The 21,870-nt window shown below is 35.9% G+C and overlaps 1 protein-coding gene across 5 annotated transcripts in view; it reads right to left on the reverse strand.

Moving 5' to 3' along the window:
- The window catches only part of LPIN2 (lipin 2), a 48,639-nt gene that overhangs the window by 5,560 nt on the left and 21,209 nt on the right, over positions 1-21,870 (reverse strand). For 4 of the 5 annotated variants that reach the window (XR_001292604.2, XR_001292603.2, XM_067290680.1 and 1 more), the window contains exons 4-18: positions 20,062-20,360; positions 17,043-17,150; positions 11,621-11,744; positions 10,650-10,971; positions 10,310-10,409; positions 8,851-9,038; positions 7,498-7,591; positions 7,067-7,136; positions 6,864-6,953; positions 6,011-6,093; positions 4,709-4,853; positions 3,711-3,859; positions 3,143-3,229; positions 1,144-1,296; positions 75-189 (exon numbers count right to left, since the gene is read on the reverse strand). Coding sequence is in view for 3 of the 5 variants with exons in the window: in XM_067290680.1 (XP_067146781.1) it covers positions 75-189; positions 1,144-1,296; positions 3,143-3,229; positions 3,711-3,859; positions 4,709-4,853; positions 6,011-6,093; positions 6,864-6,953; positions 7,067-7,136; positions 7,498-7,591; positions 8,851-9,038; positions 10,310-10,409; positions 10,650-10,971; positions 11,621-11,744; positions 17,043-17,150; positions 20,062-20,360 (2,127 nt within the window). In the remaining 2 variants the exon portion in view is untranslated. The remainder of the gene's footprint in view (positions 1-74; positions 190-1,143; positions 1,297-3,142; positions 3,230-3,710; positions 3,860-4,708; positions 4,854-6,010; positions 6,094-6,863; positions 6,954-7,066; positions 7,137-7,497; positions 7,592-8,850; positions 9,039-10,309; positions 10,410-10,649; positions 10,972-11,620; positions 11,745-17,042; positions 17,151-20,061; positions 20,361-21,870) is intronic. The other variant, XM_067290681.1, reaches the window with a different exon arrangement.

Below are 21,870 nucleotides of genomic sequence, written 5' to 3' on the forward strand. Positions count from 1 at the left end.
AGAAAATTCTATTTCTTTTGCTTCCCAAGTATTTCATGCATTTTAACCCTTCAATTAGAAAGGAACAGACTTACATTGGGCCTGTTTCCAAAAGCAGCATAGAAAGGTTGTTTACTGGGAGCAAACAAATTCTTGATATCATTCAAACATTCGATTTTGAACTTTTCAGGCTTCTTTTCTATTACTTCCCTAAAATAAAATTTGAACAATCACATTCTAAATCACAATTTGATACAGGGCATCCTCCTTCCCCTGTTTATCTGGTATTTGTATTCTCATTGTTTCCAGTTAGTAGAGTTGCTAGTTATATAGACAAGAGCCAATGAAATGTTTTCTGTTCTCCAACATCTGTAGTAAAAAATAGGTGAATAAATTGGCTAACTAAATTCCAACTTCATGAATGTAGTTTGTGAGCTGCTTTATTGTAGATGACCGTCTGAATCAAAAGTAAAAGACTGAATGGAGTACACATAAGCTTGCCACAACTCCGCCTCAGCCAAAAGCCTGCGGAAGGATTATTAATGACCTTAATGGAAGCTGATGTCATCACTAGCCATCGATCAGTAGGTTTTTATTTTATTAAAAACAAATGAACAACCCCCCCAAAACAGACAGACTTTTACACTATTAGCTCTTCCCATCAAGAACAGGCAGATTGTTGCTGGTTCAAAAGATCAATTGTGTCAAATCATAACTAAACTCCATATTGCTCTGTAATGTTAATATATGTATGGAGCACTCCCAAAATTTCAAGATCATTCAGTATTCCTCAACTTCCCTCCCCCACCATTTTGTGTAGTAGCATTGCACTACAAATCCTTGCAGCTATACTTTAAAAGAAAAGTCTAAAAGAGTCTAAAAGTAACTAGTCAGGGTTTGGAGAAAATGATGAAAATAGGCAAAGAGCTACCCTATGACTTCTATTTTGTAGCCACTTTTAACATGCCTATATAAACAAAAGCATACTACACGTGAAACCCAGAAGAAACAATAGCTTATAAATGATTCCCAGATGGACATCAAGTCTCAGTAGTAAATCTAGCACAGAGCAGAGTGTTTGGTTACAGCATTTCAAAAAAATTGTAAACTGCTTCTTTTTTTGTTCCGTCCCCGTCTTGGAAATAAGAAATCCCACATGCTTACCTATGAAAGGCAGAAAACAAACTGCTGGGGGACAACATGAGAGGGCCCCTGGGGAGAATCGTTCCTTTGTCATTCACCCAGTGCAGGTACCCTCTGGTCATATCTGCCATTCCAATGGCACGAGCAGAGCAGTACAGAAACTTGTAGCCATTTCTAGAAAAGAATGTTCAACTTAGTTCATATTCCTGCTCAAGATATTCTTTGCCAAGAAAAATATTCTGTTCTAGCAATGTCCAGATGCACCCATTTAGATAATGACTCATTGTGGTGAACTGCACAAACATATAGAAAAAGACGACTATTCCCAATCTGAAAGGCATATAGTTTAAATACATGAGTTGGAATGAAGTCTGAGGAACAATAAGCAGGAAGAAGAAAAAAGAACAAGGATGATAGTACTAAGATTACGGTTTGATGGACCATATTGTGCAAAACCAGTGATTCTAAATGACTTGAAAGGCAGGTATTTATCCCATTTTGGGGGGTTTTGAATAAATGCCACAATGGTTTTATCCAGCTTCTTTCAGCCCAACTGTAGATGAGAGCAATTTTTTAATTATATTCATCACACACAATATTGGATGCCAGATCTCCAGTCCTGACTGCTGATTTTCAGGTTACTGTCAGAATTTGCAGCTCATACTGAAGGAAGCAAAACAATGACCATTCATCGAGTCCCTAAAAATACTCCTGAAGACTTTGTAGGTTCATCTGTTATACAGGGTTGTACACAGCTTATATGTACACAAAGGGTTTGAAAGTTTATGTGCATTTTCAAAGACGAGATTCAATTTGGCAAATAATTTCAAGACTACCTTTTTATGCACCAAATACAGAACAAAGTTCCCATTGACTGCAAAGGGCCACAGACCAGAACTGAGCTCTCTATATCAGAGCTAAAGTTAACAAAAAATTCCACGACCCCAAATATTTTTCAGGAAAGAAATGCTTCTAAACATCAAATGAAAAATAAAATGTCATTATTTTAAGTGGATCACTAAATATTTAAACAGTTGATCACCTTGTTGTCCTCAGCAACAAGCACTATTTCTGGCATCAACATGTTTTCAAAAAAGAAAGCCTGCTAAACAAAGGACCAAATCTGAAGGTGAGGAAAAAAAATGTACATTTATTTTGCACTAAATTACCAATGCATTAATTTTATAAGGCTAGATACCTCTTAGATGAGCAGAATATTTATAAGGGTACGGTTCACAACACTTTTAAACCAAACATGCAGTTCACCACTGCTGAAATGGGAAAGTCTTTTTCCTCTCCTTCCTCCCCTCTTCTAGTCTACATGGCCTGCTGCTGGTTCTTCACTTAGCAGATCACGGTGAGCATGTTCAGTTGACTAAGTCAGACTGGGGAAACTGCTATTTTGCTGGATTACTTTTCTACTGTTTTACTGAATTGTATCATCTTATCATGCCAGAACTGGCACAAAGTAAGTAACAGAAAGCTGGAGCCAGGCCACCAACCTTCCCGTTGTGGCAGTGGCAAGTCATTAATTAGGCTTGTTTCAGAACATGAAATCATATCCTAAGAAGCATTTGCTTGAGTTTGGTAGCAAACACATTGAAACACAAAATATTTATGTAGTGGGAAGACACCGTTTGGGTCTGAATATAGATTGTACCATATTTCTAAAAGGCTTTATGATCAACCTGAATTGTTGGCAATAAACATATCCATGGTGGTTTCAAAAACTCTTATTATAGTTCTCTTTTGCAATCACAACAGTATTACACACAATTTTTAAGAACTCAGTGCAGAATGAAATGTCTGAGAAGGGGACTATTAAAAGTGGTGGCTTCCATTTCTGTAAAAGCATATCTCTGAGGAAACAGCTTTGTTTATGAATGACAGAAGTAGCTTTCCATCATTTAGACTAATGAACTGTAATACACTGAATAATAATTAACAACAATCCAATTACCCACCCATTAATTCCCAAATTCCAAAAAAACGCTAGCTGCTTCATAGGTTAGATACATACTCATTTATAGAATGATAGAGTTTTGCAATGCCCTGATGAGTCCAGTCCTTGCCAAGCTGTGGGAGGATCTGCCCTAAAGCATCAGACCTAAAAGCAAAATCAGAGATAGCTGAAATGAAGTATAAAAGTTTGGTTAATGACAGCTATTAATGAACATACAGTTTACAATGAATATTTACAGAAATATTATTGCCGAAGGTCCTAGGTGTTTTGACAGAGAATTAGTAACTAGTCCAGACCGAGCGATTAGCAGGGCCATATAGCACGAGTCATTTTCCAAGTTAACCTATAGCCGCTAAACCTAGAGAAGTCTCATCAAAAGGCAAATAGTTGTACAGTAAACATTAATATCTTACATTATTCTTTTAAAACACTCTTTCTAGTTTGCTGTAAATACAAGTACAAATTGAAATCAAAGCAGCAAGTGTTTTTCAGAACTTTTAATAAATATTCTTTAGTATTTTTCTTAAATCAAGCTTCTTTACTCTCTTTCAAAAAGAGGAATAATATCAATAAAGCAAGATAAAATATCAAATACAAAGGAAAAAAAACCCACAATGATACTTACTTGGTTATCGTTCCATCAATGTCTGATATGATGATTTTGTCATTCCAGTTCCAGAGATATATTGTTCCTGCACACCGACAAGTCCCTTGATACTGAGTAGTAATACTAAATACAACATCATTAGGGCCATCTCTGAGCTTCAACTTTGCCTTTAGAATAAATCAAAAAAAATAAAAATATAAATTGCCTTCACTATAGAATTTTTGAATCACAGAAGAGCTACAGAAAATGGCTCAAATGTTGTTCCTCATCTACCTTGATTAACTGGTCAAAAAGTGAACCATGGTTTAACACTAGCACAGCTTTGGTAGTAAGATCTGTTTTGTAGTCTGGGTACATATATTTTTCCCTAACTCCTATGTCTGCTTAGAGTAAGGTAGTAATAAAAGATGCTTGACTCTGCTACTTTAACTCTTACTATTAAAGCAGTCTTAGAGTATTAGCAAAGTGGGAGTTCCATTCAGTCAGTGTGTACACAAACCAAGCATGCAATAGTATTTTCTGCTTGGTGGGTGGTTTCTCAAAATTCTTCCTTGATGAAGAAGATAATGTATTTAGGCTGTCACAGAACTAATTTGCAAGTTAGACTGAAATGAATAAACCGCACAGCAATTCAGATGTACATTATTAGGATATCCAAATTATAGAAGGCTACAATGTCACTTTTTGACATCATTTTAATATAGAAGTTTAATTATAGAAATTTGTAAGAAATTATTATTTTTTATCCAAACATAGTATTATGATTCTTAAAAGCAAGAACAGAAAAAAACAAAACTTCCCCGCAACTGCCCACACTAGCACCAGAAAATGAGAATGCTTTAAGTACACCTCATTCATTTATTCCAATGCCAAAAAAATGTAACTGCTAAATCATTTTTGACTTTATAAAATGTGTTTATGCTTAGCCTAAAAAGAAGAAAAAAATCTAACTTTTAGGATTAAACAAAGAGTAGTATTATGAAGCATTCTACATACAAGGAAGGTGTGCCACTTACTATTTGGTCTGAAGATAGTCTGAGTGACTTCTTATAAGATGGAATGTTCCCATGGGTTGGATGCTCCACTGGGACAGAATCTATTTTCAGGGATTCTTTCAATTCCTGTGACGCTTCATCACTAGAAGAATCATCTTCTGTAGGTCTAACATGACATCAATCAGAATAAATGTGAGCTGTATAAAACCCTTCTTTAATGGTTTAAGATTCATATATTCTTACGCAAGATTAATTTCTGCTTATGTATGTAAAGGATTCAACATTAGCCTGATGGTACACATAAATGAAGTCCATGGTCTAGTGAAGGCCCAGATAAAGCTAGTATATGCCAATGAGCAAATACGACTTGTGATGCATACTACTATCGGTGGAGCTCTAGATATTACTATGCGTACTCTAGCTGTATCCACGCATGATGGGTTTAGTAGAGACATAACGTCAAGTGGTCACAAATACTGTGTTGCTGAATTAGGTATACTGCAGATGAAGCGGGATACAGAACAAGCAATAATGCTTTGCTTTTAAAAAAAGCTGCCACAGTTACTACATAATTTGAACTGTGGGCTGATAAGTTAGTGCAGTAGCTCACCTTTCAAGGTTATCAAAGACTTATTTCTCTGCTAATTAGAGATTTCATGATTAAAAGCAGCATTTAATTTCTCTCAAGTAATCAGTCACAATATATTCAATTTCTTAAATCTTTCAGGCATTGACAACACTCACAAATATCTTTGCAAAATCATGGGAGAATATGAATATGCACAGTGAATTATTTAGATTAAGACAGTTTTGTGCCAGATACTTCTAGTTTTCAGCTACAATCTTGGGCAACTCATGCACTGTAATTAATGCTATTTTATTGCTTCAATTATTTCATGTTACAAAAAAATGGCAGATGGTTCAAGTTATTCAAACAATATTAGGATTTTACAAAAAAAGAGAATGACAAATAATAGCTCAGAAACAGTCCCACTATGTTTAATAAATTACAGAGTAGTGGTTCATTGCTAAAGGTTACCATAAATGCCTCTATTACTCTGTCAGTTAAGATTTAAGAAGTAAACACAATAGGATTTAGGAAATAATTGTAGTGTACTTGTAGTTCCTGCACTGTTTACTGCCACTTTTTTTGCCAATTTGTTTGTCAAAGACATCTGGTTTCTGTTCAATAGCTCAGAGAAAAATGTTTCTTCCCACAGTAAATTTCTACTTGATTCTTCATTAAAAAAGGAAAAAAAAAAAAAAAAAAAAAAAAGAGAGACAGTATTCAGTCCACAAAATAGTCTTCAGACAGGAACACACCTACTATTAACTTGCTCTTTTATAGTTGCTGGCAGCTCATTTGCTCTTTGTGTCTCAGATTTCCCCTCCTTTGCCTCTGGTATCTAAAACAACATGATAATAAAGAACATATTGCCATTTTAAGAATCTTGAACTGATCTGAGAAAATTCATAGTTCACATACAAGCAAATAGCTATTAGTGTAGTACATAAACTGTATTAAGTGCTCAGAATTGCTTATTCAGTAAATTATTTAATAAAAGCATCCTTAGGAAGAAATGATCCATTAAAGCTTTTCATTTTTCCAGGAAACAGAACTCTGCAGGCCAGATGTTAAGAACGGCTAGTTTAAGATGATGAAACAGGCATTAAGGGGGCTGTCAACCTAACACCTCTAACCTTACAAATTTTAGCTGTCATGTTCTACACAGGGTTGTTTAGTTTTTAGTAAAATTCATAGATGTATACTCAAGCTTTAGATTTAGTTCAATCTAAAATGGGGCATCTCAGCATAACATCTATTATACTGCATAGCACCTACTTTTCAATTTTTGTATACATTCCTAAAACATACTGCAGTGATTGAAGAGTAGCTCTGACAACACTTATGAGTAAAAAAGGATTTTAAGAATATTGTGCAACAGCTAAACAGAATAAATTTTGTTGAAGCATCTAGTGATATTAGTGAATAAAGAGTGGTATTTGAGACTTTAAATATACAGAAGTAGCTAACTACAACACTGAATAACTTTCAGCTGGCAAGAAGTGACAGAAAGCTATTTGAGAAGCATTATAAGGCACTTCAGACTCAAATTAATTTTTTCTTCATCTTTTAATGGCCAAGTGAACCAAAATCAAAGTAGCTTTCAATTACCTGTTTAGTCATGCTTTCTCTCTTGCGCCAGAACCACCACCTTCCAGATTTCTTTGGCATTTTTTCTTTGACCCAAGACTCGACTGTAGCCTGAAAACATTTAGTTTAATTTAGGTGTGTTTTTAATTTGTGTGGAAAATAAAGACAGAATCACGTGTTATTACATGCAAAATGTTCAAAAAAGTATACATATGTCTGCTTACCTTGGGCAAACTTTTCTGAAACACCTGCAAACTCAGAATCATTGGAGCAGCCAATGCCCAGTTATAATACCTGTTTTAAAACATGTTATTGATAAGATATTACAAAATTTGAATAATGTAAATAAGCAGTGTGCAAAATGCCCTTTCTTGATGAAAGCATGTCTATTTGACACCAACAACTAATATTAAAGTTTGCTGCAAGCAGTTATTTTAATATGCACTATTCAACATCAGTGGTAATTGCTGCAAAATCTTGCTTCAGTCAAAGCTAAATTTAATGTAAATCTTCAGTTCAAGAATCATTCTCTATAAGACCAAAAAGCTGACCCATGAAAACCACAAATCATGACGAGACCTAAGAAATGCATTCTCTTTAAAGAGCAGATTTTAAAGGAAATCCGTAAAATAATTGCATTATGTAAAGAATTTACCTGTTATAAATCCTTATTACCAGATTAGGATTGTCTATGAGTCCTGGATTTTCAGCAAATTCATGATAAGTAATAATATGCTCCATGAATTTTTCTGCAATAGAAGTACTTTTTATTAATTAAAAATAACAATAACCACTGCGAAGTAGTCTGATTAGTTCGTATCAAGGAAAACATCTTCTGGCATTTCAGAGTCTTTGCTGATCTTGCAATGTTAGTCAGGATATGCTAATATGGCCTACCTGTTATCTCATGATTGCCTCCTCTGTAACAAGGAGTGCCTCATACCACTTATTCACTTCAACAATCACAGTAATGAGACATAAGGAATTAGGAGGAGGTGGGAATTAATTTAGTGCCCAGGCTGCACAAAGAGAGCCATGCTTGTCGAAGCAAGTTTTCTTTAAAAATTATTACGGCAAGTAAGGGGTCTACACACTACACTAAAATTAAGGGGTGGACCAGGGGATGTTGTTAGTTTGGGGAGGTGGGGTTGTTTGTTTCTAAGCACCTATTACTAATAGCATTTTCATGATTAGTGACTATACAGATTTGCAAAAAATCATGATTTAGTACAAGTCCCATGTATTTTTTTATTTTTTATTTTTTTTTAATCAAGTCCAATCATCCAATCACCTAACTACCACGTTATCAAGAGACCTGCTTTGGGCCTTCATTAATAAAAGCATTTACATTTCATTTGATGAATTAGAGACTAGATGAAAAATAGTACTAAAAGTGTTGCAGTACATGTTCAAGAAAATTATACGCTCCCAGAAGCTGCTTTAAAGATGCATAGAATTAACTTCCATATTAAAATAAACAGGAGCATTAAGAAAGAAGAGTCAACTGGTAAGAAAGCTGTGGGTTAACAAATATTTGGGATGGGAGAAGAAGAGCAGGAGATAAGACAGTCTAAGACAATGGTATTTCTTACTCTTCTAATTGCTTAAAACAATAAAAAGAAGAAGAAAATTTATTAAGCAGTGGGATAAATATCATTTATAAAGATTTATATAGGGCAAAGGAAGCAATAGCAGCCAGAAACAAGTGTGATTGGTCAGATACATAATAAGCAGTGCAAAAAAGGAGATGAAAAGCTTTAAGACTTTAGTTCTCTTGACCATTTTGAAGCTAAATTCCACAATCACTCTGCTTTGTAAATACTTGTGAATTTTACACTGTAAGCAATTCTATTCTACCTGGCAGACACAGAAAAATCAGTTTCCTGATTCTGTTTTCTCACCAGGAGCATAATTATAAGCCAAATCTTCATTAGGTGGAACTCAAGGGTATTTAAGTCACCTCATTTGTCTGAGCTTTATTACCATTTTTGCTTAGTCTTTTACATACCTTTAGAAATCTCTCCATTTTCATTGAGACCTCCACAGAGTGACAGTGTGACATCAGGCAAGTCCATAGCAGAATCAGACATGCACTCTGTGCCACTGTCAGCAGCAGCACTTCCTACGGATTGTGGTGACTGGGAACCAGAAAGGGTATCTGACTCTGTCCACTGCCTGAAGCCTGGGTCAGAATCACTAAAGAAAAAAAGATCCACATTTGCCATATGTATTTCACTTGTGAACAAATGTATACATTTTATGTTATAGAACACAGTGTACAATGAATTACTCAAAAAATCATCTTGCTACTGGATTTCTTTCAAGTATTGTATGATTTTATGACTTAAAAAAAAAGAAAAATAAATAAATAAAAAGTCCAAAACTTTCATAATATTGGAAGACTGAAAGTTTCCAGTTCTCCTTTTCCTAACTTTCATCTAAATTAGGAAATAATTACACTACTCTTGCCTGCAACAAAACTGGATTTAAATGGAGGAAAGACCCTCTACATTCTATTGTCACAGAACAATACCATGCTCCTCAATCTTAATCAGAAAATTGTACAACGAGAATGCAGGAATGACGACGTTGCTTGATGTTTTTAGAACACAGTGTATTTGGAAAAAGTACAATGCAAAAGATAGGTGGCCTTTTAGATGACAACATGGTATTTTTATTTAAGATTACAATTATTTATTTGATCCTGAATAATGTAATTAGAAAGAAATTTGTTACTTTAGTCAATAAATATCATCAATTTATAGCATTAAACTCAGTAAGAGAACAAAATAATTTTTTTTTATATTTAATTTCTCCTGTTGCTATCAGTTCCCCCTCCAACCCACATATACTGAAAAGTTTACAATTTTAGTTTTAACTAAGCCAATAGAATTTAGACACTTCCTTTTTATTAAACTGTATTTTTACAAAGATCTTCCTAGACAGTTGTTATTCTGGGGAGTACTTTCAGAGTATAAAATGCTTTAATTTCATAAAAAATAAAACAGAAGTGAAATCTGAGACTTGGTTGCCTTGCATGAAGATCTTGAGGACTTTTTTGTTTGCCTGTTTTGATGTTAAAAAACCAATGAGTTGGAAGTGATGTACAGGGCATGCAAAAAATAAACTGATGCGTGCTCATCTAGAGCTAGCAATATGGCAAAAAAGAAGGATTATATAATTTAAACTTTCCCCTCTGTATTTCCAGAGCATATGAGTTCTACAAAGACAGAAATCTCTCAGTAATGACCTTCCATGTGATATTTTAGTATATTTCTTGCCAAATCAGAAACAGCTTTCCACAACAAGATCAACACTGATTATTCCACAAAAGCACAGGAACTTGGAGTCCAATACTACACGAGTCATCTATAGTGACTCCTGAACACCTAAATCATACATGTAATAATGCATGTAGTTCAACAGCAATACAAGTCTAAATCCATAGAACCTTAATTCTGAATTACCTTTTGGGAAAGTAGAGTGCTGCAACTTCAGGTTCCAAAGCCTTTAGATCATCCAAGTAGATATCATCAGGCCCCTGATGATGACTTCGCTTGTGCACCCCTGTTAAATTTACAATTAAGATTACTGGGAAGAACCTATCCAAATGCATTAAATAGAAACATAATTGTGGAAAATTCAGATTTACTCATAACATTTATAAATTTCAGAGTTTAATTACAGTTTTAGTCAGGTAATACTTTAAATAGGAAAAATTGAAAAGCCACATTTCTACTTTTTATAGCATTGCTTCAAATTTGGCAGATCACATCAGAGGAACAGATGAACAGTTTTATTACATACCTTTCTTTTTCGAAGGCGAGTCAATTTTTGCTGGTGGCTTTGTTTCTGATGATGGATCCACCAACAGTCTGGAATGATGATCAGCATCTAATGGTAATGAATCTTGTGGTTCTACGACTGCAGAAGCAAGAGAATCTTTAACATCCATCTGCTTAAGCAGAGGATGAGTTCTTGGCTCAGGTTTCAGTACTGTACAGACTGAATCTTTCACCACATCATCATCTTCAACTTCATCAGAGCTGAGAATGACCCTAAAATGAGTGTTCTCTGATGGCGTAATGGTAGCTGTTCTGGGATGTTCCAGTTTTTCTTTCTTGCTTATCTGAAAAATAAAATTCTAGTCAATCCTTTCAATTTCACATATCATTTATTTTATTCTGGTCTAAACAGTAAACTTGTACTTATGGTAATTTTGTCAGTAAGCTTGGAATCCTGGTCAGGAATAAACTGGATAAGCACTTAAAAATATATTTTAGCAACATAAAATATAGCTCATCTAATTAGCAGTTTCCTGCAACAGAAGCTACATACTAGGAAACCGGACTAGGAAAATTTTGACTTCACCAAACTAGGGCAAGAAAAGGCATAAATATGAATGTACCAGAGGCTTATGCCCTCAGTTGTCCTGTTAGATACTAAGTTTACTCAATCAAGGCTCCTGTTTCTCTGGAATGAACCACAACTTTGCTTAAAAGAAATAAAGGGAATTAATTTCTACAGTTGCTTTCTTTAGTATCTAACTAAAATTTCAAAAATTACAGATTTTCACTGCTAGGTTTTCTGGAACAACTTTGCTGACTAGCTTTTGAAATCAACAAAGCTGACTATCAGTCAGCCACAAGGGGGTGCTCCTTTCCTATTTCAGTTGAACTGTTCTGAATAACAGCAGTAGATTTCCTATACCCTTTAGGTCACAGTTTTAGATAAGTGAAAATTCAGTTCACAGAGTTCCAGGCAATAAATAACTTTACCTTGGTTGATTCTGGGAATCCTCCCCATGTCCATTCCATGTGAGATTCAGATCTAAGCAAGCTCTCAGCAGGTTTAACTTCTAGTTCTGAATCACTTTTAGGGCAGACTGGCTCAGAGAAAGGGCTAGCAAAACAAAAACAAAAAAAGAAAGCTACAGTGTTTAAAATGCATTTGTTGTGCAGCTAGTGTTGGTAGAGTTTTCTCTGGCTTAACAGAGCTTCAATTATTCAGCAACAGGGCAAGATGCCCAGCTGGGTTTTCAGACAGTGAGAAATTAGGTTAAAACTAAAATCACATTAAGGGACTTACATACTGATCACCCTATACAGTTTTCTCCGCTGTATCTGCGGCGTAGGTATAACTCTCTCCCCTCACTTCACCTTTCATTTTTCAAAAAAAAAAAAAAAAAGCAAAACAATAAAAGTTTAGCTACTATCAAAAATTAAGAGAGAAACTAGCTTTAAATTCCTTTTCTCACTACAAGATATGGCACTTTAGCTTGCTACGCCAAGACTCCAGTAACAGAAGTCTTGCAAACCTAACTTACAAATGTATGAAACAACACCAATTCCTGGTCTACAGGCAGGGGAAAATGACATTAACAAGATATGTTAGAAGAGGCAAGAGAGATTACTTTACTTGAAAACTTCCTTCAGACGTGTTTGCACTACAGGACCTTTTAAGGTTCCATCCTAGTTTTCTTTCCAAGGTAATTATGGATTATATTGTATCCACAAATCAGAGGGATGTCCAAAACCTGCTTCAGCCAGGATGACTCTTAAGCCAGAAGAATTCACTCTACGTAATGCTAGAAAGGTGTTATTTTGAAATAGTTCTGCTCTTACAATCTTAGGGAGTTAAAGGGAACACAAAAGGTCATTGCTTGGAAGTAACGTTTAGTGTTGGGAAAGGTCCCAGTCTATCCTTTCTTGAACAGGGCATTTATATTTCATATTATAGAAATACTGTCCTTTTTGTACTTTAACATTCATAGTGCATTTATATATAAACACCACATAATACTAAAAATCTTACAGTAACCCCTAGAATTAATTCTTCTGTGGATTTTTGTTTCCTTTCAAAATTCCTGAAAGAAAAAAAGTTATTTAATGCAGTATCATATCTGAACCTCGCTGGAGGTTTCTAGGGCCACAGTTTTGCAACTAGAAACAGATCTCTGAAGTAGGCAAATCCAATCATACAAGAGTAGATTGATCAGATTCCAGAGCTACAGCTTTTCCAGCCAAAAGACAGTAAGAATAGAACAGTAAAGGCAACACTAGTCTATTTTTCATATGAACCTGAGAGATACCAGAAAATCCAAGATAGCAGGAAATTCAAACAGATCTAGAAGATGTAATTTGCCATCTTACTGCTGAGTTCCAGCTTTCATTGTTTGGGGATACAAAAGGAAACCATTTAGGAAATTTTTCCCATTTCTCCTTTAAAAATTTTCTACAGAAATTGCATTTTCTATATAGTTAGAAGAGCTTATTTATAGTAACATGTCAATTAAAATACATTTGCAGATTTATTTTCAGGAAGAATATGAACTTACTTTTCCTATGTGCAAAACAATGTGTTCTGCCTAAATCACAAGTCAACTGGAAGCCATGGAGACATATTAACCCGTGTCTAAACCTAATTCTTAATAATCAGCTGTACCTGCAAAGGACTGAATAACTCAGAGCTTTAAGAACCAAGGTCCTATATGTTCAAGGAAATGGAACGGTTTTCCATTAACATTTTCAAGGAGAAGTTTTAAGTCAAAAGGCCCATACTTGCAATACTGATCTAGTCATGCTAACATTGCTTATTAGAACAGGAAGAACATTGATGGTATCAGATAACAAATGGTTAACAGTCATTCTTTTGGTTTTATTCTAGTGAGTAGGGCAGTGTTTTGAAACAAACAGAACTGTCCTCATGGAAGAGACTTAGGTTACTATCTTTGCTTGGCTCCCTGCAGGGGTCCTGAATAGCGAGATGACCAACCTCAAGTGTAAAAAACAAAACCAAAAAACCAAGATCAAAACATCCCCTCCTCCCCTCACCCAGCACAATTTCCCATTTTGAGCAAGTCATGACTATCTCCCACAATGGTTAAGATTGAAGCTTTGGAAGAGATGTGGATTTGAACGTGGGCTAGTATACATGCACGGAGGAATCTTCTATCCCTTTATTAGGGGTGGTGGTTAAGGTAGATGGGAGATCAGTGAGCCAAGACACCTGTGGCTGCCTTCTGCTTTTTCTTCATTGAACCTATCATTCCTTATGCTTGCCTTTATGGAGAAAATTAAACTGATGAATACATCCTAGGTAAGGCATTCCTCTGCTCCTAGACATACTTGGCCCTACTCCTAAACTGTAAGACAGATAGTAAATCTGTGGATGTTACCACAATGAAGAAAGTATCAATTCAAAGATACAAAGTAGTTCCAAATATAACCCACCACTTTCTTAATGACAACCTCTATTTTCTTGAATGGGTAAGAACACAAAGCTTGTTAAGAGTTTAATAATGCTCCTTAAAAACAGTAAACACCTAGCAGGTGCAATGAAGGAAGAAATGCCCCTATATACTGAGTTCACATTACAATTCATTAGACTACAAGCAGCTGGAAGCTCATTCACCTTACCTATATTGCTATTTTAAGCCTTTCAGAAGTGCAAAAATTAATATTCCTTCTCTGTCCCCAAGGGCAAGCAAACATATTAAGCTTTTATCAAAAAATTGCTCTCTCTAAACTGTGTAGAAAGCCTTCTGGAATTAGGAAAGAAATCTTACAGCTAAAGATACAGATGACTTGCTCCAAACCTTTCCCCTAGATTTCCTGTGCTACTTAAATCACTTAATTTTCTTCTTCCACCATAGAATTTTCTTCTACAGTGTGGAATGGTTACTTATTACTAGTCAAAGTTCTTCAACATATACAGTCAAGGATACATTCGGACAAAACTTTAAATGCCCTATCATTTGGAGATGGAGAAATTTTGCTTTTGCAGAGGACCCATTCATGTCCTGCCACTTTTCAGGCTTTTAGCTCAAACAGGGATACAGAGACTTAAAGTCACTTATTTGCAGATATTTGATGCATTGAGGTTTTGATTCTGTGGTTGTGAAAGATTCAGATGGAAAGAGAGGAAGGAGAACTGCAAGCAAAGAAAATGTGAGCTTCATATCTTAAAGAATTCTGGTTAGTGGTTGGGCATAACTCAAAAGTAGCAACCTCTTGTTTTAAGGTACAGTCATAGAGTCGGAGATCACAGAACCACTAGGCATAAGAATGCCACTGAACTGTTCCTTGGCCACTCGAAGCAAGACCACATTAACTCTGGACACCCCTTTGTGAAGGGTTGGATGGAGTTCCAGGTAAGTAGCTTTACAAATATGAGCAACAGAAACATTTTTCTGCCAAGTCAGATAAATTCTGATGAAGTTTATCTGATGAATGAAGTGAACTCTACTTTGTTGGTCCCTAAAGTTTTGATAAAGCCCACTGTTCACTTTAAGGGTCTTTCCAAGGACAGTTGCTTGGAATTGGCAGCTATCAGGTACCAGAGAGAAATAAGTTCTCTGGCTGGTCATTTCCCCTTCCTCCTCCCTGAAGAAAGAAAAAAAAAAAAAAGACCCCCCCAAAGATAAAAAACCCTTCTTGCACTGAGATTATTACAGGAAATCTCATTGTTAGGGCTCAGGGAGGGGGAAAAGCAGATTTGCTTTGGGACTCAGGTGAATTTCTCTCAGATGGTGTCTAAATGTTCGGGTGGGTGCAGCTGGATATACTATTCTGTAAGGAACAAAACACAACACACACTGTTGTATTTGGGAAGAAGAGGCAATATGTGGTTGGATTTCTCAGGACAGCTTTGCAACTGCAAAAGTGAGTAAGGGATGAATCATGTCTCCTAGATATAACCTGCTTGTCCATGTTAGTTACAATTTGATAAACTGAGAAGAAATATCAGCCTGCCTTGACAAAGGGCTCTATGCTACAATTGGCTAGGTGACATAGTCCATATGACACCCTGTCAATCCTCAGGATCAAACACTGATGCTTTTTAATCATAAATCTTCTGAGAACACTTGAAGACTACATCTCATTGAGTACAGCTGAGGATGTGCTTGTCAGCCCAAAACACAGAAAGGAATGACAACGGGATTTCCTGTCCAGCTGTTCCTGAGAGTGGTCATTAATGAAGTAGGTACTGGGGGAATTAGCAGGCACCAAGGACAGCATGGTACCTTCAGACTACTACTGAGGCCGTGGCCCCAGAAACACCAGAACCAGAGAGATTATATGCACTTCAGAAAGTATGTTCTGAAGCTTAATGTCTTCTCTTCTGCTTAACTACTACTGACACAAGAAGAACGGGCACCTATGCATACAGCAGGTAAAATGCAACAACTGGATATCACACCAGGCTGATCAGTAATCCTCAGTGACACTGTGAATGCATTTGCTGTGAGGTAGAGCCCCCAGACAAACTGAAAAGCAGCAAAACTAGACAACCTCCAGAGTTAAGATGAGCCAAGATGCCGCTCAGCATGCTTCATGCTATGTACTTATATTATACACAGGGCATAGGGAAGCACATAGTATGAAATCTAGCTATAGCTTTCCAAAGATAGTGCAAAGGCTCAAGTAGTAGGTCACATGGACAGAACACTTTCTTGTGCAGACAGGGATTGATGCTAGAGTGGTGAAAGCCAAACTCCTGAAGGGCAAGTCTTGAAAAACCTAGAAAGGGAGTGCAAGTAGAATATAGGAGCTTGAAGAGCATAAACTGAAGAGCTTGAGTGTATAAACAGAAGTGCCCCAGTCACTGTAACCAAAAATTGATTGGGGGACTGTATTTTGCAATTTGTAAGAATCTGCAATTAACTGCTGCTTTCGTTGGCATCTCTGCTGGTATCTGGGTTGGTATTCTGGTAACTAGCAAATCCTCTGTTCTGAACTGGAATATGACTCAAGTTCAGGGCCTAGCCTTATCTAGAGTAATTTGAAGTTATTTCACCTGGCAAATCCTAACTTACATACTCAACACTTTTGCTTTATAGCATGCCACACATTGTTTATGCTAGGCTGAATCATAGGGAGTGTATCTGCTTTCCCATACCTTTCTCAGCCTAAGCAAATCTTATCAACTGTATTTTGTTTCTTTGATAGTGAATTTGAGTAAGAAAAGTTTTGTTCATCTGATAAAAAAGACACAGATTTTGTTTAATACATACAGTATAAACAGAGTAGAAAGTTCATGAAGTTACGAATAAGTAGTGAATGCAGCAATTGATATGACAAAAAGTTAGGCACGTCTGATAGTTTTACAGATCAGGAAGAAAAATTGAACAAAAATGCACATCAGTTTTATTATAATTCTTCATCTTTGCATGCACAATGTCATTACAAAGTGACTTACTTCTCCAGAGGGGACCAGTCTCCATCAGATAAGGGGTAATGATCCTTCGAGTGATAAATCAAAGTTTCTTTCTGTTCTTCATCCTTTGGTGATGAATTTGAGGATCCTCTGTGGAGATACATGAGACATTAAATCAGTCAGCTATAAGAATGTCTGCATTGCTCATTCAGTTAGAAAAATCACTTATATGTTATTAAAAATCCAAGATCAAAAGAAAAAAGTGTATAAAGAATTCATTGCTTGTAATGCATCTTTATACAACTTAAAATGTGCAATAAAACTACTGTTAATATTTAAAATATCACAAGAGCTTACAAATCTACTACTCTGACGCATAGTAAGTTAATATTGAACTAAGAAATCACACTAGCATAAATGATATCATCCTCTGCAGACAGTTAATACTGAGCTGAACATAAAAATTTGCACATGATGTAAACTTTAGAACTTACAAAAAAGTGAAATAGAAAAAATAGTTTTGACAATGCATGTTACAAATATACATTATTCACAAATTAAAAATGGTGGGAAAACAGGGGTAGCAACAAGCCACACAATTCACTCAGAAATTTACAAATTAACATAAACTATGATGAGTAGCTAAAAGTACTGTAATTTTTGGAACAGAGGTTAGTTTGGTCTGGGGACTCTACTCAATATTCGTAACTAAAAAAAAAAACCAACCAACCAAACAGTAAGACCATTGAGTATGCATGCATTGTATTTTTTGCAGAAGTCCTTTTTAAACGTTTGCATCATAAATACTTCATATCTTTTTGTAGCTTTATGAAGTTAATTAAATAACTATTCTCAGGAATATTCTCAGTTTTGACTTGCGATCAAGAGCATTATAGCTACCACAGTGCATACAAGACAAGGAAGACAAGCATGAAATATGAGTGCAAAAAGCAATACAAATTATTAAAACATACTGTTGTGAAAGAAAAAAAAATTTTTTTCCTCCTCAACAGATTGGTTGCACTGGACCTCTTCTTTTGGAATATTAAAGCTTCTTTTCTCCATCCATAAGAGAAATTATATATTTTAACATTACCTATTAAAATGCATAAATATTCAGTTTCCACACTTAGCAATACAGCTCTTCAGATCCTAAGCATTGGTTACAGCAATCATTTGTACATATCTTTCACTTGGAAGACAGTTATTATTATATGTTAAGTATTGAATCTTAAAAATGGAACATACATATTCCACTTCTTATTCAGTATCATTATTCTTATGAAAATTTGCTTAGATGACAGCAGCAGAGACTTTACATTCTGTGTATTCATAAGCCAAACTAACAGCAATAAAAATAAGTTTCATACCATTTTTGGCTGTGTCCAGTGCTAAGCATCTCAAAAAGAGGCAAATGGTGTTATCAAACAATTAAGTAAGCAAACTAGAAGATGATTAGAAACAGGTCCTCAATATTCTGACTTGGGAGGGGGCAAGATGACAAATATGTGGCACTAAATGGATTTTATTCACTGGGAATTAGCCATCAACTTTGTTCACACGAAGAATGAAATAACCAAGTTTCATCCCTCAGTGGGGAAATCTGATCTCTAAGGTTACAAATACAGATGCAGTTAAAGACCACTGAAAATAAGAGGGGAAGATTAATACTAGATCACTGTGCATCAAATCATAACTTCTACTTCCACTATTAATTCAAAACTACCTATTTTGCCACATTTATAAACACTGCTATCACTTCTTCCCATGCTTATCCATTTTATACACACTCTAAATACATATACAAGATTTGTATAGCTATAAAAGACATTAAAAAAATAAGTTACATTAATATTTGGAAATGGATTTTTCCAAGGAACAGGAAATAGCCTGTTTCCCACTTTATAAGAATAGAACTAGATAAGACAATACATGCTTGTGCCTGTGGCTGAAATTTTGACCTTCCCAAATGGAACATTAATCTTCCTTTTCCTTTCTCAGTTACACTCTGAAATCTGAAGCTATGTCTAATAACAGGTAAGCCTCTGTGTGTGTGTGTATGTGTATATATCAGTGTCTTATGAAATCTTCCCTTTGCATCATAACACTCTACTTTTCTCTTCAAATGAGAATGCATTTATACTGCAGTTTCTGTTTACAAGAATATTCTGGTTCACAAAGAAAAAGTCTTTTCAACTTTTTATTCTAAAGTGTACAAACAATAAAACCAGGGTAGCCTTTATGGAAACCCTACGGCCTGCTCAGCTATGATTAAACCAGATATTTCAATCAAACCTACACATTTTTATTCATCACTACTAAAATTAAGATAGATGCTTGAAGACCAGTCTGAATTGTAATCATTGGATGAAAACAGTCATTATCGGCACAACACTTCTGGAGTGTTTGTACAGTTGTAATAATTTATTTAATAAAGAATATGAAAACTATTCACAGGTCGTATCTCCTTTCTGCCTGTATTTGATGGAAATTTTGTTAGCTTCACTATAACAAGTTATTCACAAGTTATTTGTTGTCTTAATGTTTTTGTACTGAAGACTGAACAAAGGTAATGCTTATCTTAAAATGGAAAAGGGGAAAAATATCTTACACTAAATAAAATACCAATTCTTAGATTTAGATAGACAGAATACTCAATATCAAAATGACAATTCTTCGACATTGCACAAGACTGAAAAAAAAAAAAAAGACGAATGAAGGAGGCCTGGTAAAGCCACAGATATTCTAAAAAATATTTTAAAACCCAGATATTGTTTTTTGCAGTTTCTCTTGGTCATAGGCATGATAATTCTCAGATTCTTTTTTTTTGTTGCACTCACCTTTTTGACTGGTATTTTTTAGTAAATTTGAGACTTCTTTGAAGACCTATATTGAGGGACCAAAAATTCTTTTAAGTTACACTTTATTCTCTTCTATCAAATTAGTCTTTAAATTCCAAGACCAGATAATGAATGTATTCATTATAGAGGAGAGGTACAAGTTACTCTTTAAAGGTTCAATGACACCAGTGAAAGCAGTCAGCAAATATTTAATAGTTTACCTCAGTGGCTGAACACCTTTCTCATCATCTGAGCTTATTTCCATTTCAAAAATCTCTTCTGTCCCAGCAGAAGAGATTTGATCTTCCTTCCTACTATCTTGTTTGCATTTCTTTCTTCTTCTTTTTTTCTTTTTCACAGAACCTGGGGTGAATACAGTCTCTGCTTCCATAGAGTGTGGAACTTCTGAGTTTGGACACATCCTCTCATTTTCACCTGATTTCAAATGATTGTCAGTCTCTTTAAAGAACTGGTCTTCAGTGGGTATTGGAGAAGTTGCCAAATATGCAGGAACTTTTTCCTAAACAAAAAACAAGCAAATAAAAATAGACTAAACTTAATTCATTATGCATATACAGGGTGGCCTACAGATTAATCTTTCATCTATATTTTGATACGAGACTGTACCATGGCCACGTCCTATAAAAGACTGATATCTAGAAAGGAACCAAGTCCAACAGCGGGAACAGAAAAAGTCCAGAGAAATTAATGTGTTTATATTAATACAGTTTCAAGGAGACTTACACAATTGATCGTGGCAGCAAATCTTAAATACCCATCCAGTGGAATGGTTTTGAAATTATTTGTCCTTGAGCACACCAGGCTAATTAAATCCATTGCTTTGTATTTATTTTGAAACACAGACTCACAGAAAAGTCTAAGTTGAAAGGGACATCTGGAGATCATCTAGTCCAACCTTCTGTTGAAAGCAGGGCCTTAGATTACATTACCCAGGGCCCTGTCAAGCTGAGTCTTGAATTGTTACAGTGAGGGAGATTCTACCACTTCTCTGAGCAACCTATTCCAGTGTTTAATTGTTCTCGTGGTGAAAGTTTTTTCTTAAAACCAGACAGAATTTTCTCCTTGCGCCCATTGCCTCTTGCCCTGTTGTGGAGCACCCTCGTGAAGAGACTGCCTCTGTCTTCTCTATAACTACCTTTTAAGTATTGCAAGATTGCGGTTAGATCACCCTGAGACTTCTCTTCTCTGAACAAACCCAGTTCCAGCAACCTTTCTTCTTATGTCGACTTCTCCAACACTCTGATCATCTTGGTGGCCCTCCACTGAACTCCCTCCAGTTTTCCATGTCTCTCGAACTGTGGGGACCAGAACTGGGTACAGGGTTCCAGGTTTGGCCTAACAAGCGCTGGGTAGACTGGGATAATCACATCCCTCTGTCTGCTGGCTCTACTCCTGCTGATACAGCTCAGGACACGTTTGCCTGCATTGCTGCAAGGGCACACTGCTGGCTCATGTTTAGCTTGCTGTGCACTAGGACCCTCAGGGCCTTTTCCACAGAGGTGCAGTTCCTGCAGTCAGACCCCAGCCTGTACAGATGCGTGGGATTATTCCATCCCAGGTGCAGGACTTCACATTTATTTTGGTTAAACCTCATGCAATTCTAGGTGGCCCAATCTTCCAGTCTGCTGAGCTGTCTCTGTATGGTGGCTCTTTCTTCTGGCCTATCTTCCTCTCCTCCCAGTCCTCCCAGTTTCATGTTAATTGCAAACTTGGTGAGGGTGCACTCAGTCTTGTCATCCATGTCAGACACCACTTAAGTAAAGTATCTTTCAAAAAGAAAAACTTGACCTAATTCTAATTTATTCAGGTTAAAAAAGAAAAAAGCCCCTTCGATTAAGTTCAATTCACTGCCCTTTGAAGCAGTGATCAAGAACAAGGAAGAGCTCTACTGATCAGCAGCCTGTGTTTATAACACTATTTTCACATTAGAGGAAGTATAGTCAAGAACATTGTCTATCCTCCCATGGTATCTGTACTTCTAAGTCACCAAATGTTCATAAAACACTTTT

The sequence above is a fragment of the Apteryx mantelli genome, chromosome 2 (assembly GCF_036417845.1).
Source record: "Apteryx mantelli isolate bAptMan1 chromosome 2, bAptMan1.hap1, whole genome shotgun sequence".
NCBI lineage: Eukaryota > Metazoa > Chordata > Aves > Apterygiformes > Apterygidae > Apteryx > Apteryx mantelli.